This window comes from Oncorhynchus clarkii, chromosome 16 (genome assembly GCF_045791955.1).
Source record: "Oncorhynchus clarkii lewisi isolate Uvic-CL-2024 chromosome 16, UVic_Ocla_1.0, whole genome shotgun sequence".
NCBI lineage: Eukaryota > Metazoa > Chordata > Actinopteri > Salmoniformes > Salmonidae > Oncorhynchus > Oncorhynchus clarkii.
In genome coordinates this window covers 70,926,284-70,950,524 of record NC_092162.1, presented here as the reverse complement: position 1 = coordinate 70,950,524, position 24,241 = coordinate 70,926,284, and the positions used below count along the sequence as shown (strand labels likewise).

The window sequence follows — 24,241 nt, the reverse complement described above, 5'->3', positions numbered from 1 at the left end:
ATTAGCTCATCTTCTTTTCAACATGTTTTGGCTTCTTTAGTTCCTTACTGCATGTAATGCAGATATATCTTACTTTTGAATTCAAATATTTCCCAGTTACTTCCATGCTTTGGTTCTAAATCAGTTGAATTAAACAAGTCCCTGATTTAAGCTCTACGGATCATTTAGGAGTGAATGAATAAGTTTCCAGTATTGCCACTGGATCTTTCAGAGCTTTCAAACTTCAATGATATCATTTTTATGATCAGTCAAATAAACATGTTTATAATTTACTTCTTGTACATTCTGTAATAGTGGGGGGGGGGGGGGGGGGTGAGAATCTGTCTATCATTCACCTACCTGGTTGTATTCGTTTGTATTATAGAAACGCCATGCATCGACCACTGTCAGTTTGTATTATAGAAACGCCAGGCATCGACCACTGTCAGTTTGTATTATAGAAACGCCATGCATCGACCGCTGTCAGTTTGTATTATAGAAACGCCATGCATCGACCGCTGTCAGTTTGTATTATAGAAACGCCATGCATCGACCGCTGTCAGTTTGTATTATAGAAACGCCATGCATCGACCGCTGTCAGTTTGTATTATAGAAACGCCATGCATCGACCGCTGTCAGTTTGTATTATAGAAACGCCATGCATCGACCGCTGTCAGTTTGTATTATAGAAACGCCATGCATCGACCGCTGTCAGTTTGTATTATAGAAACGCCATGCATCGACCGCTGTCAGTTTGTATTATAGAAACGCCATGCATCGACCAGTGTCACTTTACTGCAAAATTAGGTGATGTCACTATTCTGAGATCTCTGAGCTATTCTAGGTGTAAATCTATCTAAAGAGTTATCGGGTGTTTCATTGAAGTCTCCAGCTATTATAAGCTATGAATTTGTATACTTGTTTCGCAGCTCAGTCAGTTTATCAGCCAGATCCAAAAAGAAAGTCCTATTTGAGGTGTGAGAATTGTACCCATACACATTGCATATAATAAAGTTTTGAGATCAATTTAACCAATCTTCCATCTTTGGACACACAAGACTCTGAAATATCACCTCTAAACGTATGAAGAAATATCCTAGTTTTAGCTGAGTGGTTAGATCCATGACTACAATAAACAGTGACTTCCAAAAACTAGAATCTGGATCGCAAGGAGTGTGTCTCCTGGAGTAGAATGACATTTTCAGTTGAGTGTTTACAAAATAAAGAAGGGATTTTAATTGAATGATGTCTTGTAATCCCCTGGCATTTAGAGATACAACATTTAATGCAATTTAATTCTAAATTTAAACATAATCTGACAATACATTTTTTTATTAGAAAACATATACAGTGCAGTGAATAACTGGTTAACTAGTTGAACTGGTAAGCTCGGTAGTGAATAACTGGTTAACTAGTTGAACTGGTAAGCTCGGTAGTGAATAACTGGTTAACTAGTTGAACTGGTAAGCTCGGTAGTGAATAACTGGTTAACTAGTTGAACTGGTAAGCTCGGTAGTGAATAACTGGTTAACTAGTTGAACTGGTAAGCTCGGTAGTGAATAACTGGTTAACTAGTTGAACTGGTAAGCTCGGTAGTGAATAACTGGTTAACTAGTTGAACTGGTAAGCTCGGTAGTGAATAACTGGTTAACTAGTTGAACTGGTAAGCTCGGTAGTGAATAACTGGTTAACTAGTTGAACTGGTAAGCTCGGTAGTGAATAACTGGTTAACTAGTTGAACTGGTAAGCTCGGTAGTGAATAACTGGTTAACTAGTTGAACTGGTAAGCTCGGTAGTGAATAACTGGTTAACTAGTTGAACTGGTAAGCTCGGCAGTGAATAACTGGTTAACTAGTTGAACTGGTAAGCTCGGTAGTGAATAACTGGTTAACTAGTTGAACTGGTAAGCTCGGTAGTGAATAACTGGTTAACTAGTTGAACTGGTAAGCTCGGTAGTGAATAACTGGTTAACTAGTTGAACTGGTAAGCTCGGTAGTGAATAACTGGTTAACTAGTTGAACTGGTAAGCTCGGTAGTGAATAACTGGTTAACTAGTTGAACTGGTAAGCTCGGTAGTGAATAACTGGTTAACTAGTTGAACTGGTAAGCTCGGTAGTGAATAACTGGTTAACTAGTTGAACTGGTAAGCTCGGTAGTGAATAACTGGTTAACTAGTTGAACTGGTAAGCTCGGTAGTGAATAACTGGTTAACTAGTTGAACTGGTAAGCTCGGTAGTGAATAACTGGTTAACTAGTTGAACTGGTAAGCTCGGTAGTGAATAACTGGTTAACTAGTTGAACTGGTAAGCTCGGTAGTGAATAACTGGTTAACTAGTTGAACTGGTAAGCTCGGTAGTGAATAACTGGTTAACTAGTTGAACTGGTAAGCTCGGTAGTGAATAACTGGTTAACTAGTTGAACTGGTAAGCTCGGTAGTGAATAACTGGTTAACTAGTTGAACTGGTAAGCTCGGTAGTGAATAACTGGTTAACTAGTTGAACTGGTAAGCTCGGTAGTGAATAACTGGTTAACTAGTTGAACTGGTAAGCTCGGTAGTGAATAACTGGTTAACTAGTTGAACTGGTAAGCTCGGCAGTGAATAACTGGTTAACTAGTTGAACTGGTAAGCTCGGTAGTGAATAACTGGTTAACTAGTTGAACTGGTAAGCTCGGTAGTGAATAACTGGTTAACTAGTTGAACTGGTAAGCTCGGTAGTGAATAACTGGTTAACTAGTTGAACTGGTAAGCTCGGTAGTGAATAACTGGTTAACTAGTTGAACTGGTAAGCTCGGTAGTGAATAACTGGTTAACTAGTTGAACTGGTAAGCTCGGCAGTGAATAACTGGTTAACTAGTTGAACTGGTAAGCTCGGTAGTGAATAACTGGTTAACTAGTTGAACTGGTAAGCTCGGTAGTGAATAACTGGTTAACTAGTTGAACTGGTAAGCTCGGTAGTGAATAACTGGTTAACTAGTTGAACTGGTAAGCTCGGTAGTGAATAACTGGTTAACTAGTTGAACTGGTAAGCTCGGTAGTGAATAACTGGTTAACTAGTTGAACTGGTAAGCTCGGTAGTGAATAACTGGTTAACTAGTTGAACTGGTAAGCTCGGTAGTGAATAACTGGTTAACTAGTTGAACTGGTAAGCTCGGTAGTGAATAACTGGTTAACTAGTTGAACTGGTAAGCTCGGTAGTGAATAACTGGTTAACTAGTTGAACTGGTAAGCTCGGTAGTGAATAACTGGTTAACTAGTTGAACTGGTAAGCTCGGTAGTGAATAACTGGTTAACTAGTTGAACTGGTAAGCTCGGTAGTGAATAACTGGTTAACTAGTTGAACTGGTAAGCTCGGCAGTGAATAACTGGTTAACTAGTTGAACTGGTAAGCTCGGCAGTGAATAACTGGTTAACTAGTTGAACTGGTAAGCTCGGTAGTGAATAACTGGTTAACTAGTTGAACTGGTAAGCTCGGTAGTGAATAACTGGTTAACTAGTTGAACTGGTAAGCTCGGTAGTGAATAACTGGTTAACTAGTTGAACTGGTAAGCTCGGTAGTGAATAACTGGTTAACTAGTTGAACTGGTAAGCTCGGTAGTGAATAACTGGTTAACTAGTTGAACTGGTAAGCTCGGTAGTGAATAACTGGTTAACTAGTTGAACTGGTAAGCTCGGTAGTGAATAACTGGTTAACTAGTTGAACTGGTAAGCTCGGTAGTGAATAACTGGTTAACTAGTTGAACTGGTAAGCTCGGTAGTGAATAACTGGTTAACTAGTTGAACTGGTAAGCTCGGTAGTGAATAACTGGTTAACTAGTTGAACTGGTAAGCTCGGTAGTGAATAACTGGTTAACTAGTTGAACTGGTAAGCTCGGTAGTGAATAACTGGTTAACTAGTTGAACTGGTAAGCTCGGTAGTGAATAACTGGTTAACTAGTTGAACTGGTAAGCTCGGTAGTGAATAACTGGTTAACTAGTTGAACTGGTAAGCTCGGTAGTGAATAACTGGTTAACTAGTTGAACTGGTAAGCTCGGTAGTGAATAACTGGTTAACTAGTTGAACTGGTAAGCTCGGTAGTGAATAACTGGTTAACTAGTTGAACTGGTAAGCTCGGTAGTGAATAACTGGTTAACTAGTTGAACTGGTAAGCTCGGTAGTGAATAACTGGTTAACTAGTTGAACTGGTAAGCTCGGTAGTGAATAACTGGTTAACTAGTTGAACTGGTAAGCTCGGTAGTGAATAACTGGTTAACTAGTTGAACTGGTAAGCTCGGTAGTGAATAACTGGTTAACTAGTTGAACTGGTAAGCTCGGTAGTGAATAACTGGTTAACTAGTTGAACTGGTAAGCTCGGTAGTGAATAACTGGTTAACTAGTTGAACTGGTAAGCTCGGTAGTGAATAACTGGTTAACTAGTTGAACTGGTAAGCTCGGTAGTGAATAACTGGTTAACTAGTTGAACTGGTAAGCTCGGTAGTGAATAACTGGTTAACTAGTTGAACTGGTAAGCTCGGTAGTGAATAACTGGTTAACTAGTTGAACTGGTAAGCTCGGTAGTGAATAACTGGTTAACTAGTTGAACTGGTAAGCTCGGTAGTGAATAACTGGTTAACTAGTTGAACTGGTAAGCTCGGTAGTGAATAACTGGTTAACTAGTTGAACTGGTAAGCTCGGTAGTGAATAACTGGTTAACTAGTTGAACTGGTAAGCTCGGTAGTGAATAACTGGTTAACTAGTTGAACTGGTAAGCTCGGTAGTGAATAACTGGTTAACTAGTTGAACTGGTAAGCTCGGTAGTGAATAACTGGTTAACTAGTTGAACTGGTAAGCTCGGTAGTGAATAACTGGTTAACTAGTTGAACTGGTAAGCTCGGTAGTGAATAACTGGTTAACTAGTTGAACTGGTAAGCTCGGTAGTGAATAACTGGTTAACTAGTTGAACTGGTAAGCTCGGTAGTGAATAACTGGTTAACTAGTTGAACTGGTAAGCTCGGTAGTGAATAACTGGTTAACTAGTTGAACTGGTAAGCTCGGTAGTGAATAACTGGTTAACTAGTTGAACTGGTAAGCTCGGTAGTGAATAACTGGTTAACTAGTTGAACTGGTAAGCTCGGTAGTGAATAACTGGTTAACTAGTTGAACTGGTAAGCTCGGTAGTGAATAACTGGTTAACTAGTTGAACTGGTAAGCTCGGTAGTGAATAACTGGTTAACTAGTTGAACTGGTAAGCTCGGTAGTGAATAACTGGTTAACTAGTTGAACTGGTAAGCTCGGTAGTGAATAACTGGTTAACTAGTTGAACTGGTAAGCTCGGTAGTGAATAACTGGTTAACTAGTTGAACTGGTAAGCTCGGTAGTGAATAACTGGTTAACTAGTTGAACTGGTAAGCTCGGTAGTGAATAACTGGTTAACTAGTTGAACTGGTAAGCTCGGTAGTGAATAACTGGTTAACTAGTTGAACTGGTAAGCTCGGTAGTGAATAACTGGTTAACTAGTTGAACTGGTAAGCTCGGTAGTGAATAACTGGTTAACTAGTTGAACTGGTAAGCTCGGTAGTGAATAACTGGTTAACTAGTTGAACTGGTAAGCTCGGTAGTGAATAACTGGTTAACTAGTTGAACTGGTAAGCTCGGTAGTGAATAACTGGTTAACTAGTTGAACTGGTAAGCTCGGCTCGGTAGTGAATAACTGGTTAACTAGTTGAACTGGTAAGCTCGGTAGTGAATAACTGGTTAACTAGTTGAACTGGTAAGCTCGGTAGTGAATAACTGGTTAACTAGTTGAACTGGTAAGCTCGGTAGTGAATAACTGGTTAACTAGTTGAACTGGTAAGCTCGGTAGTGAATAACTGGTTAACTAGTTGAACTGGTAAGCTCGGTAGTGAATAACTGGTTAACTAGTTGAACTGGTAAGCTCGGTAGTGAATAACTGGTTAACTAGTTGAACTGGTAAGCTCGGTAGTGAATAACTGGTTAACTAGTTGAACTGGTAAGCTCGGTAGTGAATAACTGGTTAACTAGTTGAACTGGTAAGCTCGGTAGTGAATAACTGGTTAACTAGTTGAACTGGTAAGCTCGGTAGTGAATAACTGGTTAACTAGTTGAACTGGTAAGCTCGGTAGTGAATAACTGGTTAACTAGTTGAACTGGTAAGCTCGGTAGTGAATAACTGGTTAACTAGTTGAACTGGTAAGCTCGGTAGTGAATAACTGGTTAACTAGTTGAACTGGTAAGCTCGGTAGTGAATAACTGGTTAACTAGTTGAACTGGTAAGCTCGGTAGTGAATAACTGGTTAACTAGTTGAACTGGTAAGCTCGGTAGTGAATAACTGGTTAACTAGTTGAACTGGTAAGCTCGGTAGTGAATAACTGGTTAACTAGTTGAACTGGTAAGCTCGGTAGTGAATAACTGGTTAACTAGTTGAACTGGTAAGCTCGGTAGTGAATAACTGGTTAACTAGTTGAACTGGTAAGCTCGGTAGTGAATAACTGGTTAACTAGTTGAACTGGTAAGCTCGGTAGTGAATAACTGGTTAACTAGTTGAACTGGTAAGCTCGGTAGTGAATAACTGGTTAACTAGTTGAACTGGTAAGCTCGGTAGTGAATAACTGGTTAACTAGTTGAACTGGTAAGCTCGGTAGTGAATAACTGGTTAACTAGTTGAACTGGTAAGCTCGGTAGTGAATAACTGGTTAACTAGTTGAACTGGTAAGCTCGGTAGTGAATAACTGGTTAACTAGTTGAACTGGTAAGCTCGGTAGTGAATAACTGGTTAACTAGTTGAACTGGTAAGCTCGGTAGTGAATAACTGGTTAACTAGTTGAACTGGTAAGCTCGGCTCGGTAGTGAATAACTGGTTAACTAGTTGAACTGGTAAGCTCGGTAGTGAATAACTGGTTAACTAGTTGAACTGGTAAGCTCGGTAGTGAATAACTGGTTAACTAGTTGAACTGGTAAGCTCGGTAGTGAATAACTGGTTAACTAGTTGAACTGGTAAGCTCGGTAGTGAATAACTGGTTAACTAGTTGAACTGGTAAGCTCGGTAGTGAATAACTGGTTAACTAGTTGAACTGGTAAGCTCGGTAGTGAATAACTGGTTAACTAGTTGAACTGGTAAGCTCGGTAGTGAATAACTGGTTAACTAGTTGAATAAGCTGGTAGTGAATAACTGGTTAACTAGTTGAACTGGTAAGCTCGGTAGTGAATAACTGGTTAACTAGTTGAACTGGTAAGCTCGGTAGTGAATAACTGGTTAACTAGTTGAACTGGTAAGCTCGGTAGTGAATAACTGGTTAACTAGTTGAACTGGTAAGCTCGGTAGTGAATAACTGGTTAACTAGTTGAACTGGTAAGCTCGGTAGTGAATAACTGGTTAACTAGTTGAACTGGTAAGCTCGGTAGTGAATAACTGGTTAACTAGTTGAACTGGTAAGCTCGGTAGTGAATAACTGGTTAACTAGTTGAACTGGTAAGCTCGGTAGTGAATAACTGGTTAACTAGTTGAACTGGTAAGCTCGGTAGTGAATAACTGGTTAACTAGTTGAACTGGTAAGCTCGGTAGTGAATAACTGGTTAACTAGTTGAACTGGTAAGCTCGGTAGTGAATAACTGGTTAACTAGTTGAACTGGTAAGCTCGGTAGTGAATAACTGGTTAACTAGTTGAACTGGTAAGCTCGGTAGTGAATAACTGGTTAACTAGTTGAACTGGTAAGCTCGGTAGTGAATAACTGGTTAACTAGTTGAACTGGTAAGCTCGGTAGTGAATAACTGGTTAACTAGTTGAACTGGTAAGCTCGGTAGTGAATAACTGGTTAACTAGTTGAACTGGTAAGCTCGGTAGTGAATAACTGGTTAACTAGTTGAACTGGTAAGCTCGGTAGTGAATAACTGGTTAACTAGTTGAACTGGTAAGCTCGGTAGTGAATAACTGGTTAACTAGTTGAACTGGTAAGCTCGGTAGTGAATAACTGGTTAACTAGTTGAACTGGTAAGCTCGGTAGTGAATAACTGGTTAACTAGTTGAACTGGTAAGCTCGGTAGTGAATAACTGGTTAACTAGTTGAACTGGTAAGCTCGGTAGTGAATAACTGGTTAACTAGTTGAACTGGTAAGCTCGGTAGTGAATAACTGGTTAACTAGTTGAACTGGTAAGCTCGGTAGTGAATAACTGGTTAACTAGTTGAACTGGTAAGCTCGGTAGTGAATAACTGGTTAACTAGTTGAACTGGTAAGCTCGGTAGTGAATAACTGGTTAACTAGTTGAACTGGTAAGCTCGGTAGTGAATAACTGGTTAACTAGTTGAACTGGTAAGCTCGGTAGTGAATAACTGGTTAACTAGTTGAACTGGTAAGCTCGGTAGTGAATAACTGGTTAACTAGTTGAACTGGTAAGCTCGGTAGTGAATAACTGGTTAACTAGTTGAACTGGTAAGCTCGGTAGTGAATAACTGGTTAACTAGTTGAACTGGTAAACTCGGTAGCTAGTAAGGAAACCTGAGTTTAGAGAAAGAACTGGACCGCCCCTCAACCGAGGTAGTTCTGTTGTGATCAAAATGATGAACCTGTTTTCAGATTTACCTGGTGATATAAAACAGGCTGGATGTAATAATGACAATCGACTTATTACTCAAGAATAACTTGGCTTAGAAAGAATTGTAGATACATGTCGGTATATACTTGAGCACACAGTATTTTCAAGTCTTTCAGAGCTCTCTCTCTCTCTCTCTCTCTCTCTCTCTCTCTCTCTCTCTCTCTCTCTCTCTCTCTCTCTCTTTCGGCTGTAAAATCGGGGCAGGAGAGACGCTTTGACAACGCCATCCACTGACGCCGGAAAAGGCACACGCTGGAAGTTAATCATCGAGCAAAAATGTATGAAAAAAAAAAAAAAGGCTATTTTTTTTATATTTTTTAAGTCTTAATTTAAGGTAAGACACAAGGTTTTTACTGTTAAGCTTAAAATAAGATAGCGAAGTAGAAATAGGCGGGGTTTGTGACTGGTATCTAACACTTTTCACGCCACTTTCGATACAGAAGTGACTTTTTCGTAGCAGGTTAGGAGACTGATGTTAAGGTTAGCGAAAATGCTCTCCTAACCTGTTAAAATCACGAAAATCACTTCTCATCGAAGTGGCGTGAAAAGAGTGTGTCCATTTATTGGTGTGAGTAGGTAGTATTTAGGGTGTATTCATTACGCCGATTCTACAGAAACCGTTTCCTCTAAACGGAAAAAACGTTTTGCCACGAAAATAAGAGTTTCTATTGGACACATTCAGATAGATCCCGTTCTTATTATAGCGTAGGCAGTAGGGCCCGTCCCCGTTTGGTTCTTAAACGGTAAACGGTTTCCGGTGCGAGACGTAATGAATACACCCCCTTGTTCGTGGACGTCTCCCTCGACGTGTTTCGTTATTGTGGAATCCTGTCAAACACACGGAGAGGCTCAAAGGTTTCAATTGATTGAGTGGACGGCGCTGTGCTAGCCACCTTTAAAAATATATATAATCTAACTTACATATTTATTTTGGTTTTCTGCTATAAAGCTCCCCAAAAAAACTCCGCTCAATTCGACGCCATGGACGTTGGTCAAGGTAACGTTTATTACTGACATGTAATTGTTGTTGAATATGAGACATGTTTGGCCTAACGTTGGTTGATTTTGGGGGGGAAATGAATACATATTATGTGTTTGTGATGGTGCACACTGTAGCTATGAATGCAACTTGGGGCCCGACGCAGCAACACAGCCGTTCTGGAAAATGGGGGACCGGAGAGAGCCGTGTTACTATGATGACATTTCTTTTGTTGAAACCTTTTCAATTAACTTGGTTTACTCCTTTTTTAGATATTGTTTTTTCCGTTTTTTAAAATATTTTTTATCTTACAAAAAAATAAATTAACGATATTTGTGCTTTTTAATAGCGTATATATATTATTTTGTATACAAAGGCTACTTTGCTAGTTAGCTAGTACGCTATTTAGCTCTCACAAGCTAACGTTAGCTGGTAAAGCACAGTGCTACTTGGAATCCTTGGGACGTCCCCACAATAACAACTAGTCCAGGGGTGTCAATCTCATTCCATGGAGGGCCCTGTGTAGTAGGCACGTTTTCCCCCTTTTCAATTAAGACCTAGACAACCAGATGAGGGGACTTATTTTAATTAGTGACCTTTTTAAATGAATTAATCAAGTACAAGGGATGACCGAAAACCCGCAGACACTTGGACCCTCGGTGGAATGAGTTTGCCCTTCCCCTATTACCGTTTGTGTTAACCATTTAGACATGTAAAACTTCAAGCGAAGTAACGTTAACACCCGTTGGGACGTCCCAATGAGCCAATGTTGCAGGGACCAGCCAAGAACTCACCCAGGTAGTTTATTAGTCTGCCAGCTCAAGTTGAGTTGACAGTGACACATCTACTAGTGATTGGCAGTCCGCGAACGATAAGTTATTTTTAAACAACTCTTTTTACTGACTCGATTTGTTTTTCTTTACTATATTTATGAAATTCACTGAGGAGAATGGTCCTCCCATTCCTCCACTCACATTAACCTATTAAAAACAGTACTGGACCAATTAGTTTTTTTATTTTATTTAACTAGGCAAGTCAGTTAAGAACAAATTCTGATTTACAATGACGGCCTACCGGGGAACAGTGGGTTCACTTCCGTGATCAGGAGAAGAACGACAGATTATTTTTTTTAACCTCGTCAGCTCGGGGATTCAATCCACCAACCTTTCGGTTACTGGACCAACGCTCTCTAACCACTAGGCTACCTGCTGCCCCATAGGCTATAGGCCCAATACATTATCACTGCATGTTGGCTATGCTTGAATTGCCCTGCCAATGCTATTCTTCTCAGACCATTTAGAAATGAGGCACAGCTGAGTTAGGCACAGCTGAGTTATCAAAATGTGGCTTTTTAAAAATGTTTACTGGACTGATGACCTGCACCTGATGGTCAGGCTTTATCAGAGGGAGTAGCGGAGAGGCTGTTCCGTTCTCCCTCCCTCCCCTCCGCTGACAAAAGGAAACGATGTCTTCCAGTTGATGGTGAAACTCAAGTCGCACTGCATTGTTTTCTGCCTGATGCACCAATTCATGTGGTTAATTGGAGACACTGCTGATAATAATAACAATGCAAGCTAATCCGAAAACACTTTGATATATATATATATATATATATATATATATTACTCATTCATTGCAGTGCTGTTTGTAGCACACATTATGGCTTAGAAAAGTGTTTTCTAATGTGTTGACAGTTCTGAATAACAACTCAAACATCAACTTACTCAAATTCAGCAGCTCTTTGCTTTGTTTGTTGATTTTTTGAAATCTCACAGTATCAACTTTTCTGTGTGCTCTTCTTTTTTTACAGTCCTATGGCTCGAAGGTAACTCTGCAGACACTGTGATCTGAGCTATCTGATTGGCCTTGTGGTAGGCTTGTAGGTGCACTTGATTTGCTCTCTGGACCTGCCATGTAGGCAGAGTTCTACCATCAGACACATGAAATTTGTTCAAAATGGGAACACTTTGCCTTCCCGGCGCTAGGGCTGCTGAATCAAGTGCACCTACCGCCAACAGCACAAAAAATAGAAATGCAAGGCTTATCATTGTTTATAGAAATGTTTGGTGATCGACTAGGAATGCCTTGGGAGGTCGACCGCGATCGGCTGGTTGGTGACCACGGAGTTAGTTTAATGGCTGTGATGTGAGAACTGAGGATGGATTAACAACATTGTAGTTACTCCACAATACTAACATAATTGACTTAGTGAAAAGAAGGAAGCCTGAACAGAATAAAAATATTCCAAAACATGTATCCTGTTTGCAACAAGGGACTAAAGTAAAACTGCCAAAAAAATTGACTAAGCAATTCACTTTTTCTCCTGAACACAAAGTGTTATGTTTGGGGCAAATACAACACATTACTGGGTACCCCTCTCCATATGTTCAAGCATAGTGGTGGCTGCAGCATGTTATGGGTATGCTTGTCATCCTTAAGGACTGGGGAGTTTATGGATACAAAAAAAATGTAATGAAGCTAACCACAGGCAAAATCCTAGAGGAAAACCGTGTTGTCTGCTTTCCCCCAGACTCTGGGAGACAAATTGACCTTTCAGCAGGAAAATAACCTAAAACAGAAGACCAAATATACACTGGAGTTGGTTACCAAGACAACGTTGAGTGTTCCCGAGTGGCCTAGTTATTAGTTTCAGACTTAAATTGGCTTGAAAAGCTATGACAAGACTTGGAAAATGGCTGTCTAGCAATGATCAACATCTTTACATCTTTTACATCTTAACATCTTTTTGACAGAGCTTGAAGAATTAAAAAAAAATAGTAATGTGCAAATATTGTACAATCCCAGTGTGCAACTCTCTTACAGACAGAAGGACTCCGTTGTAATCGCTGCCTAAGGGCGTTCTAACAACATGTATTGACTCAGGGGTGGGAAATGCTTATGTAAATTAGATTTCTGTATTTCATTTAAAAAAAATGTTGCTGCAATTTCTAACGTGTGTGTGTGTGTGGCAACAACAAAAACATATTTTAATCCATTTAGAATTTGGGCTGTCACAAAATGTGGAGTAAGTCAATGGGCAGGAATACGTTCTGAAAGCACTGTAGCTAGCTACCTGAGAAATGTGCTGTAAATTCTAGCAGCTACCGTCATTATGAATATATGATGTAATCATCATGCCGGCTAATCAAGATGCTAACTGAGCTCAACCTGCCGATGACAGACAAACGATAAATAACTAGGACCGGACGCCATATTGCTGTTCTTCAGCCTCTTCTCGCCCTGGATACTGTAGCTACTCGTTACGGTTGATAGGACGTGATTCGGGTCACATGCGTTCATCCTCAAACGTGCTACAATGTGGCATCGAGTCAAGTGGGGAGGGGAGGCAGGTAGCCTAGTGGTTAGAGAGTGTTGGGCCAGTAACCGAAAGGTTGCTAGATCAAATCCCCCGAGCTGACAAGGTAAAAATCTGTCATTCTTCCACTGAACAAGGCAGTTAACCCACTGTTCCCTGGTAGGCTGTCATTTGTAAATAAGTATTTGTTCTTAACTGATTTGCCTAGTTAAATAAAATAAATAAAAAGTGGGCTTGGTCTCAAATGTCTAGACTACAGACATCTCATTCCTGAATCACCGTACTCGTTAGTCTGAAACTATAACTAGGCCACTCGGGAACACTCAACGTTGTCTTGGTAACAGAACAATATTCTGCTTTTTGGAGTCACGCAATGATATGGTCCTCCCACTACGACGCGGGGAAACCATGCAGTTTATTAGGCTACAGATTTTTTTTTTGCCTCCCTACGGTCTGTGAACGGACCCAAGGTCCACTGTCACTCGGGAGCCAGTGTCCGAGACATCGACTCCCTCCTGCCCGTGGTTCTGGCCCTACGGTCTGTGAACGGACCCAAGGTCCACTGTCACTCGGGAGCCAGTGTCCGAGACATCGACTCCCTCCTGCCCGTGGTTCTGGCCCTACGGTCTGTGAACGGACCCAAGGTCCACTGTCACTCGGGAGCCAGTGTCCGAGACATCGACTCCCTCCTGCCCGTGGTTCTGGCCCTACGGTCTGTGAACGGACCCAAGGTCCACTGTCACTCGGGAGCCAGTGTCCGAGACATCGACTCCCTCCTGCCCGTGGTTCTGGCCCTACGGTCTGTGAACGGACCCAAGGTCCACTGTCACTCGGGAGCCAGTGTCCGAGACATCGACTCCCTCCTGCCCGTGGTTCTGGCCCTACGGTCTGTGATATTGACACCATCGCCACACACAACCTTTGCTTTAGGTGATCAGAGGGAGGACTACAAAATGTTTTTTTTAAAGACCCTCGCTAGCGCAGCGAAGATAATTACTTTTTATATTTCTTAATTCTGTTCTGTTACTTTTAGAAATGTGGGAATTGTTAGATATTACTGCACTGTTGGAGCTAGGAACACCAGCATTTAGTTTGATATTACTGCACTGTTGGAGCTAGGAACATTTAGTTAGATATTACTGCACTGTTGGAGCCAGGGATACAAGCATTTAGTTAGATATTACTGCACTGTTGGAGCTAGGAACACCAGCATTTAGTTAGATATTACTGCACTGTTGGAGCTAGGAACACCAGCATTTAGCTAGGTATTACTGCACTGTTGGAGCTAGGAACACAAGCATTTAGTTAGATATTACTGCACTGTTCGAGCCAGGAACACCAGCAATTAGTTAGATATTTCTGTACTGTTGGAGCCAGGAACACCAGCAATTAGTTAGATATTTCTGTACTGTTGGAGCCAGGAACACCAGCATTTAGTTAGATATTACTGCACTGTTGGAGCTAGGAACACCAGCAATTAGTTAGATATTACTGCACTGTTGGAGCTAGGAACATTTAGTTAGATATTACTGCACTGTTGGAGCTAGGAACACAAGCATTTAGTTAGATATTACTGCACTGTTGGAGCTAGGAACACCAGCATTTAGTTAGATATTACTGCACTGTTGGAGCTAGGAACACAAGCATTTAGTTAGATATTACTGCACTGTTGGAGCTGGGAACACAAGCATTTAGTTAGATATTACTGCACTGTTGGAGCTAGGAACACCAGCATTTAGTTAGATATTACTGCACTGTTGGAGCTAGGAACATTTAGTTAGATATTACTGCACTGTTGGAGCTGGGAACATTTAGTTAGATATTACTGCACTGTTGGAGCTAGACACACAAGCATTTAGTTAGATATTACTGCACTGTTGGAGCTAGAAACACAAGCATTTAGTTAGATATTACTGCACTGTTGGAGCTAGAAACATTTAGTTAGATATTACTGCACTGTTGGAGCTAGGAACACAAGCATTTAGTTAGATATTACTGCACTGTTGGAGCTAGGAACATTTAGTTAGATATTACTGCACTGTTGGAGCTAGGAACACCAGCATTTAGTTAGATATTACTGCACTGTTGGAGCTGGGAACATTTAGTTAGATATTACTGCACTGTTGGAGCTAGAAACACAAGCATTTAGTTAGATATTACTGTACTGTTGGAGCTAGGAACCCCAGCATTTAGTTAGATATTACTGCACTGTTGGAGCTAGGAACACCAGCATTTAGTTAGATATTACTGCACTGTTGGAGCTAGGAACATTTAGTTAGATATTACTGCACTGTTGGAGCTGGGAACATTTAGTTAGATATTACTGCACTGTTGGAGCTAGAAACACAAGCATTTAGTTAGATATTACTGCACTGTTGGAGCTAGAAACACAAACATTTAGTTAGATATTACTGCACTGTTGGAGCTAGAAACACAAGCATTTAGTTAGATATTACTGCACTGTTGGAGCTAGAAACACAAACATTTAGTTAGATATTACTGCACTGTTGGAGCCAGGAACACAAGCATTTCCCTACACCCGCAATAACATCTGCTGAATGTGTATGTGACCAATACAATTTGATTACATTTTGAATTACCTCTGAGCCCCACCCCTCCCTTGATATCGAAGAGTTTCGGGAACATTTCAACCGCCTCGTTGCCCTAAACGAATGAAGAAACGATGTGTCGACAGTAATGTCTGCTTTTGTGACACTTTTTTTTAAAACAATTTGCTGTGGCACATTTTTAAAAGAGACGGGCTTCACCCTGACCGCAGGGGTTCCAGGATTATATCTAGCAACATTGCAAACTGTTTGACTGACAATCCAATATGGAGGGTGTTAAGAGATCGATGGGAGGGGTTGAATGGAGCTGAAGGGACTGGATGGTGTTGAGAGAGAGAGATGGGAGGGGTTGAATGGAGCTGAAGGGACTGGATGGTGTTGAGAGATAGATGGGAGGGGTTGAATGGAGCTGAAGGGTGGGACTAACAAGATAACAAATGTAAAAACATACCGGGTCTGTAAAATATGTATATTTTTTTAATGCTTTCTTCCCCGCCTCCTAATTTAAATAAATCTGTCCCCTCTCTCATTAACACCACCACTGTCCCCTCTCTCTCTCTCATCATTAACACCACCACTGTCCCCTCTCTCTCTCGCTCATCATTAACACCACCACTGTCCCCTCTCTCTCTCTCATCATTAACACCACCACTGTCCCCTCTCTCTCTCTCTCCATTAACACCACCACTGTCCCCTCTCTCTCTCTCTCCATTAACACCACCACTGTCCCCTCTCTCTCTCTCATCATTAACACCACCACTGTCCCCCTCTCTCTCTCTCATCATTAACACCACCACTGTCCCCTCTCTCTCTCTCTCATCATTAACACCACCACTGTCCCCTCTCTCTCTCTCATCATTAACACCACCACTGTCCCCTCTCTCTCTCTCATCATTAACACCACCACTGTCCCCTCTCTCTCTCTCATCATTAACACCACCACTGTCCCCTCTCTCTCTCTCATCATTAACACCACCACTGTCCCCTCTCTCTCTCTCATCATTAACACCACCACTGTCCCCTCTCTCTCTCTCATCATTAACACCACCACTGTCCCCTCTCTCTCTCTCATCATTAACACCACCACTGTCCCCTCTCTCTCTCTCATCATTAACACCACCACTGTCCCCTCTCTCTCTCTCATCATTAACACCACCACTGTCCCCTCTCTCTCTCTCATCATTAACACCACCACGGTCCCCTCTCTCTCTCTCATCATTAACACCACCACTGTCCCCTCTCTCTCTCTCATCATTAACACCACCACTGTCCCCTCTCTCTCTCTCTCATCATTAACACCACCACTGTCCCCTATCTCTCTCTCTCATCATTAACACCACCACTGTTAGTAAATGAACATGGGTTTTTCTATCCCACTGATTCTGTACTCTTGTCTTCACACAGATGACTTGGTGAATGGTTTTTAATGACCTATGTCAAGATTACTTTAGAATATCCATAATACATTGTCTACCTGTACCTGATTTTTATTTTAAATGACCACACTCGCTCTTTAAAAAAAAAAAAGTTAACTTAGACTAAATGACAGTGACATGCTCGCATCCCCCATCTCTGCCAATAGTTTTTACGATTCTTTACAGGAAATATAGAAAATATTAGATCCCAAAATTGACAGTAGTTGGCTCCATTACCAGCATTTCTGGTCAGGAGGGGCTTGAGGCAACTACTTTGACAGTTTGCGGCTTCCTTTTTGCACATTGGAGCAAATATCCTTTCGAGTCCCTCCTTGATATGTTTCCTCACATGAAGACCTTCTCCTGCCCCTTGGGCGTGGTCCCTACTTGACTGCTGTCGGCCCTAACATTCTGTCTATTGTAAATAGTTCCCTGTTGGCCCTAACATTCTGTCTATTGTAAATAGTTCCCTGTTGGCCCCAACATTCTGTCTATTGTAAATAGTTCCCTGTTGGCCCCAACATTCTGTCTATTGTAAATAGTTCCCTGTTGGCCCCAACATTCTGTCTATTGTAAATAGTTCCCTGTTGGCCCTAACATTCTGTCTATTGTAAATAGTTCCCTGTTGGCCCTAACATTCTGTCTATTGTAAATAGTTCCCTGTTGGCCCTAACATTCTGTCTATTGTAAATAGTTCCCTGTTGGCCCCAACATTCTGTCTATTGTAAATAGTTCCCTGTTGGCCCTAACATTCTGTCTATTGTAAGTAGTTCCCTGTCGGCCCTAACATTCTGTCTATTGTAAATAGTTCCCTGTTGGCCCTAACATTCTGTCTATTGTAAATAGTTCCCTGTTGGCCCCAACATTCTGTCTATTGTAAATAGTTCCCTGTTGGCCCTAACATTCTGTCTATTGTAAATAGTTCCCTGTTGGCTCTAACATTCTGTCTCTGTTCCAACCTCTCATTTTATAAAGCCCGATCTAGACCACTCCTGACTAAATAATTATAGACCTTTCTCTATCTATTTATATAAAAAATATCTAAGATTTTGGAAAAAGTTGTTTTCAAGCAATTTGAGTATGAACAACTTATTTGGAAACTTCCAGTCGGGCTTCTGACCACTTCACAGCACGAAAACGACCTTATTGAAAATCCGTAACGACCTTCTGTTGGCTGACGGTGAATACTCTATCCTAGTTCATTTGGATTTCAGTTCTGTGTTTGATACTCGGGATCATAGCATCCTTGTTGACTGGCTGGAGAGGTGGGTGAGAGTCTCCGGCGTTGCCCTCGACTGGTTCAGGTCATATCTTTTGGGTGTGGGTGGGTGTTTCCGTATCGTCCCCGGCACCTATTCACTATGGTGTCCCCTCGGGTCAATTCTGAGACCAATTCCCCCCCCCCCCCCCAAGTATATCCTCCCCCTTGGTGACATCATTTGCAATCATAGCTTTCAGTTTCGCTGCTGTGCAGATGAGACACAGCTCTATTGACAAAGACCCAGTGACCAAGCTAGTGTAGTGACCCTTCACCAGTGTCTTGCTGACCTCAAATGTTGAATGTCTTACAATTTTGTATTTAAAATGTAAAACAAAATTTAAAAAAAAAAAAATTCAGCTCAATGATATAAAATCTGAGGTGGTCCTATTTGACAGCCCGACGTGCTAGAACTCAGATTGTAAATAACCTTTGTCATTTGTCCACAAATCTCCCTACGAGCCAGAATGCAGCCAGAGATTCTCTGGCAGGGCACTGTTGACCATTCCAAGGTCTTTAGGTTGACAGCGAAAGGAGACTGGGCATTAGGACCCCTGGACTTAGTAGGAGTGGTCTGCCAGAGGAGATCAGTGCTGATCATTGCTGAAGAGACACTTAAAAAAAAATGTAAAAATGATGAAGATGCTTTTCATGTCTGATTTTTAATTAGCTATCCTTTTGTTTACCTGTTTTTGTTAGCACTTGTATTTGATGTGAAGCACTTTTGTTACTTGTATTGAAAAGCGCTGTACCAATAAAGTTATTATTATTACTGTAGATGACACTAACACATCAATTCAAGGCCTTCTACTCTCTCTCTCTCTCTCTCTCAACTCAGCATGCCCCCCTGCCCCCACTCTCTCTCTTGACCCAGACATCAACCTGAACTCTCCCAACAAGGGCCTGGGCCCTGCAGGAGGAGCAGACCCTCTGACTGATGTCCCCGTGGAGGGCGGAGCCGTGGGGGTATCCTCCATCAACACGTTACCCCCGGGGCTCACAGAGGAGGAGGCTGAGGAGATCCGCTCTGAGCTAGTCAAGGTAGGGTTCTGTCTGCCGGTGTCTGTCGGCTGGAATCAATGTAGGCCTCGTACGGTCAGAGGTCGTCTGTTTATTGTCCCTGTGCTCTAATCTGATCACAACCCTTTTTGACTTGAGTTTGATTTACTAATAATCGGTCCCACGAACATTTGAGTGGAACTTTTTTGGTTTCAGACAATGGTAATGTTCATAACTAGGTTTGGCCCAGCCAGTGGTTGACCGCTCTGCTGTGTTGCTGTCAGGTGGAAGAGGAGATCAGCACCCTGAGACAGGTGCTCCTGGCCAAAGAGAAGCATTCTGCTGATCTGAAGAGGAAGCTGGGGCTGAGCCCCCTCAACGAGCTCAAACAGAACCTCACCAAGGGATGGCAGGATGTCCAGACCTCTAATGCGTAAGTAGAAGATCCTTTAAAAAATGGAGACTTAAATTTTAAAAAAATGTATCTGTAATATTCTTCTTCTTAGGTTGTTAAAATAACATCAATTTATCGCTTGCAGTAACGTCAGCCAATCGATTGTTCTAGACGCTCTCTGCTGTTCCCTTATATCCTTCTGGCCTGGTCAGGGCTTTTAGTGTAGACCGGAGTGGCCCTGTGAGTGCGGGTCCACAGCTGTTAGTACACTGAAGTGAACATCACGGCAGATGTGCTCCGTAGGCTTTTACAATCACGTCCGTCTACTTCGACCTCTGACCCTACTCAAATATTCATTTAGCCGTTTCTGATGACTCGTGCTGTAACTCTCTGTAATTTCAACGTTCGAACGGCCCCGTTGCGTCTATATAAGTAGCATGATTCAACTCCAATCAAGATGTTATTTGTCACATACACATGGTTGGCAGATGTTAATGCGAGTGTAGCGGAAAAAATGCTTGTGCTTCTAGATCCCGATCATGCAGTAATATTCTAGCGTCTTTTAGATTTGAGTGAAGAATACATTTTAAATCGAGGCTTCTTTTAAATCCTGTTCAAAGTCTTACAATGACACAAATATTACCAAGTCAAAATGGAGGAAGCAAAAACCTTTTATTTTTTGATGTTGACAATGAAGGTGTATCAGTCAGCATCAGTGATTGAAGTTTCTGAAGTAGCCTTAGGTAATGGATTCTCTTCCTCCTCCTCAAGATATAAATATTTAAATGAGCTGATGGTTTTTATCCAAAGAGACTTACAGTACAGTGTGGAATTGAACCCACGACCTTTTTAGCGTTGCTAGCGTCATGCTCTACCAACAGAGGACTCGCCAGATATATCTTAGCACGACAAAACCTAAGTGTCTTGCATACTGAATGCCTGATTTCTACTGTCGTGCTGGCCTGGCTACGTTTATGGAGCCAATCTGGAAAGTTAGTGCTGAGCGATTTTAGTGCTTTTTTTTAATGTTCAGTTTGACTATTTAAAAAAACATATATATATATATATATATATATATATATATTATAATCATGGTTTTATATTCATTATTTAAAAAAATAACAACTTTAAATGCATTATGTGGATTGAATGTTTTAATCAAATAATGAAAGTCCCATGATGGTAGTTGACTGCCCATTACTCCTGATCACTTTACTAACCGTCATTCACTTTAAATATTTCAGTTATTGTGTCTATTACATTAGTTTTATTTGATGACTTTATATGATTTAGTTCCAAGTCATCTCATCTCTGTAGTGCTGCTGCTCACTATTTTAGTAGTTTTTTCAAAGTAATCAAGGTGTGATTTTATGACTGAACTATCAATCATTTAGATCATGTGTTTTCAGGTAGAGATATCTGGCCAAGTAACTGCTCTCCATCGGCCATTTTCTGTCTCTGTCTTTCTCTCTGTGTCTTTCTGTCTCCCTCTCTCTCTGTGTCTTTCTGTCTCTCTGTGTCTTTCTGTCTCTCTGTGTCTTTCTGTCTCTGTGTCTTTCTCTCTCTCTCTCTCTCTCTCTCTCTCTCTCTGTGTCTTTCTGTCTCTCTTTCTCTCTCTCTCTCTCTCTCTCTCTCTCTCTCTCTCTGTGTCTTTCTGTCTCTCTCTCTCTCTCTCTCTGTGTCTTTCTGTCTCTCTCTCTCTCTCTGTGTCTTTCTGTCTCTCTCTCTCTCTCTCTCTCTCTCTCTCTCTCTCTCTCTCTCTCTCTCTCTCTCTCTGTGTCTTTCTCTCTCTCTCTCTCTCTGTGTCTTTCTGTCTCTCTCTCTCTCTCTGTGTCTTTCTGTCTCTCTCTCTCTCTCTCTCTGTGTCTTTCTGTCTCTCTCTCTCTCTCTCTCTGTGTCTTTCTGTCTCTCTCTCTCGCTCTCTCTCTTTGTGTCTTTCTGTTTCTCTCTCTCTCTCTCTGTGTGTCTTTCTGTCTCTCTCTCTCTCTCTCTCTCTCTGTCTTTCTGTCTCTCTCTCTCTCTCTCTCTCTCTCTGTGTGTCTTTCTGTCTCTCTCTCTCTCTCTCTCTCTCTCTCTCTCTCTGTGTCTTTATGTCTCTCTCTCTCTCTCTCTCTCTCTGTGTCTTTATGTCTCTCTCTCTCTCTCTCTCTCTCTGTGTCTTTCTGTCTCCCCCCACACTAACATAAGCAGGCGTGTTTAAAAAAATATATTAAAAAAATAGACCAGACAATAGAGTATGGTCATTGTAGTTTAGTGCAGAACATTTGTTAATTAACTATGTAGAATATTGGCCTGTTGAAAACTACAACTCCCTACTACATCGCGCAGTTCTGGCTTGACCTGATTTTCTATCTAGAGAAACGGCAATGTGCGTATTGAGCTCACCGGGGAGGGGGGGGGGGGTGTAAAAACATGTACAAAATAAATGGAATTAAAGTCATTTAACTAATTTCAGTCAGTGAGTTTCTAAAAGAAAACCAAACTGAAATGTGGCTTAATGTTTCAACGCTATGAAAAGAACAAGGTGAACAGACATCTGAGTCAGAACAGCATGGTTTGGCCTTGTAGCGTGAATCAGACAGCCAGCCTGGCACAGTTCAGGGTCTGCAGTGTACCCTGGCTACTGTATCATTGTGGCCTTGTAGCGTGAATCAGACAGCCAGCCTGGCACAGTTCAGGCCTGTACATCTCTAAGCCCGTCTGTGTTCTAGAACCACTGAAAGACTTGGCGAGTGGAATGAGAAAGTTTACCTCTCTCTCTCTCACCCTCAATGTCTATTTGAGAGCACCTGCCGTGGGCTACCAGGGTCTGCAGTGTACCCTGGCTACTGTATCGTTGTGGTCTTGCTTCTATAACACTTGTCCTTTTGTGGGTTCCTCTGCCTGCTGCGTGTGTGTGTGAAAACTCACATTCCCATGATACCATCTGTTTTATAAGCAAGTTTCTATTTTTTTTTAAATAATACAGTCTAGTTTTAACTTGGCAGAAAGATGCAGGGTCTCCTAGTTATCCCGGTGCATTGGGTGTCGTCGTAACAAAGTTTTCCCACGTTCAGTAGGCAGATATTGTTGCATCTTTTGCAGATAGAAATGTCACGAGTAGAGCTGACGTGATTCTTTTATTCTACATGTCAGAAGTTTGTTTTGTTCTACATAATATATTTCTATCGGTGCATTCCACTAAGTTCTGCCTCTCTCTCTCTCTGTCTTTCTGTCTTTCTCTCTGTCTTTCTCTCTCTCTCTCTGTCATTCTGTCTCTCTCTCTCTCTCTCTCTCTCTCTTTCTCTGTCTCTCTCTCTGCCATGCTTTAACGTGCCGCTGTTGGTTTGCCAAAGAGTTGCTGTCTATCCTCGACTAACCCCGTATAGTCCCTTCTGTCAGACTAGATCTCTTCTGCTTGGGGAAACTTCAAAGCCTGCTGTATGAGACTTGGGAAATGGCTTGTACTGAGGGAGCTCAAGCTCTAGATCCATCTCTTTTCCCTTTTGGATGGGTGGCTAACTGGCAATGACTCTGTCTCTCTTCTTCTATCACTTCCTGTTTCCCTGTGCTGTATTTCCTGTTAACACCCAGGATGTCACCTTGCTTTAAGGTGACATCGTCATTCCCACTTCCTCTGAACCAACAACTTAATATCTCTGATAGTTTTATAACTAGGTTTGGTCGCTCTCCCGATGTTCATAACATCCTTCTCTCGTCCTGGTATTGAAGGTATTACTTGCTTAGTCCACGAGGGGGCACCAAAAAACAACCAAAATGCCCATTGGGTGTCAATTATCAGAATGCAAAAACAAAATTTAACACGAGTAGTGGCAAATTTACATGAAGGCTGCTAGATAAATATGCTAACGACCGCAAACTAAAATAAACAAATTGCAAAAACAGGAAATCCCATCTAAATATATAGGTGGGAGTTACCGAATGTCATTTGTGGTGAGTTTGGATATTTACAAGCGAATGGGAGCGAGAGACATTGTGCAAATGAACAATGTTTTGAAGCATGCTTGGCTGAAGGAAGAACAGTACTGGCTCTGGAGCAGCATGTGAACACACTGTCTTTGTGGAGTCTGGAGTCGCTAGGGCAACGGGCCTACCTGCTCTGCTCTGAGAAGGGGGAGGAGACAGGCCGAGAAGGGAGAGGAGAGAAAAACGCAAAGAAATCAAGATGGTGGCAGCTGTACAAATAACTCATCCAAAGGACTTTGACTTCTCAGACACGGCAGCAAGTTAACACTGATGCCCAGTCACCTGTTTTTAATTCAGCACCGTAACACGACACCTATGTTTAAGTTGCTAGTTAACACAGAATTCCATTACATTTTTTGACAACATAGAAATATCTTGCTGTGTTTTTGTAAACGTAGATTTAAAATGCTTATTGTAATTTCTGCTCGGCATCAGACTAATTTTGTGCTTCAGTTGCACTTCTCCACTCGGATGAGAATTCACCAACAGGCATTCTACCATGTGGAGCTACTGTCCTCCATCATTCTATCAGCAGACAGCACTCTGACTGATGTGGAGCTACTGTCCTCCATCATTCTATCATCAGACAGCACTCTGACTGATGTGGAGCTACTGTCCTCCATCATTCTATCAGCAGACAGCACTCTGACTGATGTGGAGCTACTGTCCTCCATCATTCTATCAGCAGACAGCACTCTGACTGATGTGGAGCTACTGTCCTCCATCATTCTATCAGCAGACAGCACTCTGACTGATGTGGAGCTACTGTCCTCCATC

At 41.6% G+C, this 24,241-nt stretch overlaps 1 protein-coding gene across 8 annotated transcripts in view; it reads left to right on the top strand.

Moving 5' to 3' along the window:
* The first annotated feature begins 9,293 nt into the window (after positions 1-9,293).
* Positions 9,294-24,241, top strand: part of LOC139368996 (tumor protein D54-like) — a 33,469-nt gene continuing 18,521 nt past the window's right edge. For 2 of the 8 annotated variants that reach the window (XM_071108548.1, XM_071108547.1), the window contains exons 1-3: positions 9,334-9,567; positions 18,944-19,146; positions 19,389-19,537. In XM_071108548.1, the coding sequence (XP_070964649.1) occupies positions 9,552-9,567; positions 18,944-19,146; positions 19,389-19,537 (368 nt within the window). In that variant the 5' untranslated portion in view covers positions 9,334-9,551. Of the gene's footprint in view, positions 9,568-18,943; positions 19,147-19,388; positions 19,538-24,241 lie in introns of all 8 variants that reach the window. The other 6 variants (XM_071108550.1, XM_071108549.1, XM_071108551.1 and 3 more) reach the window with 5 other exon arrangements.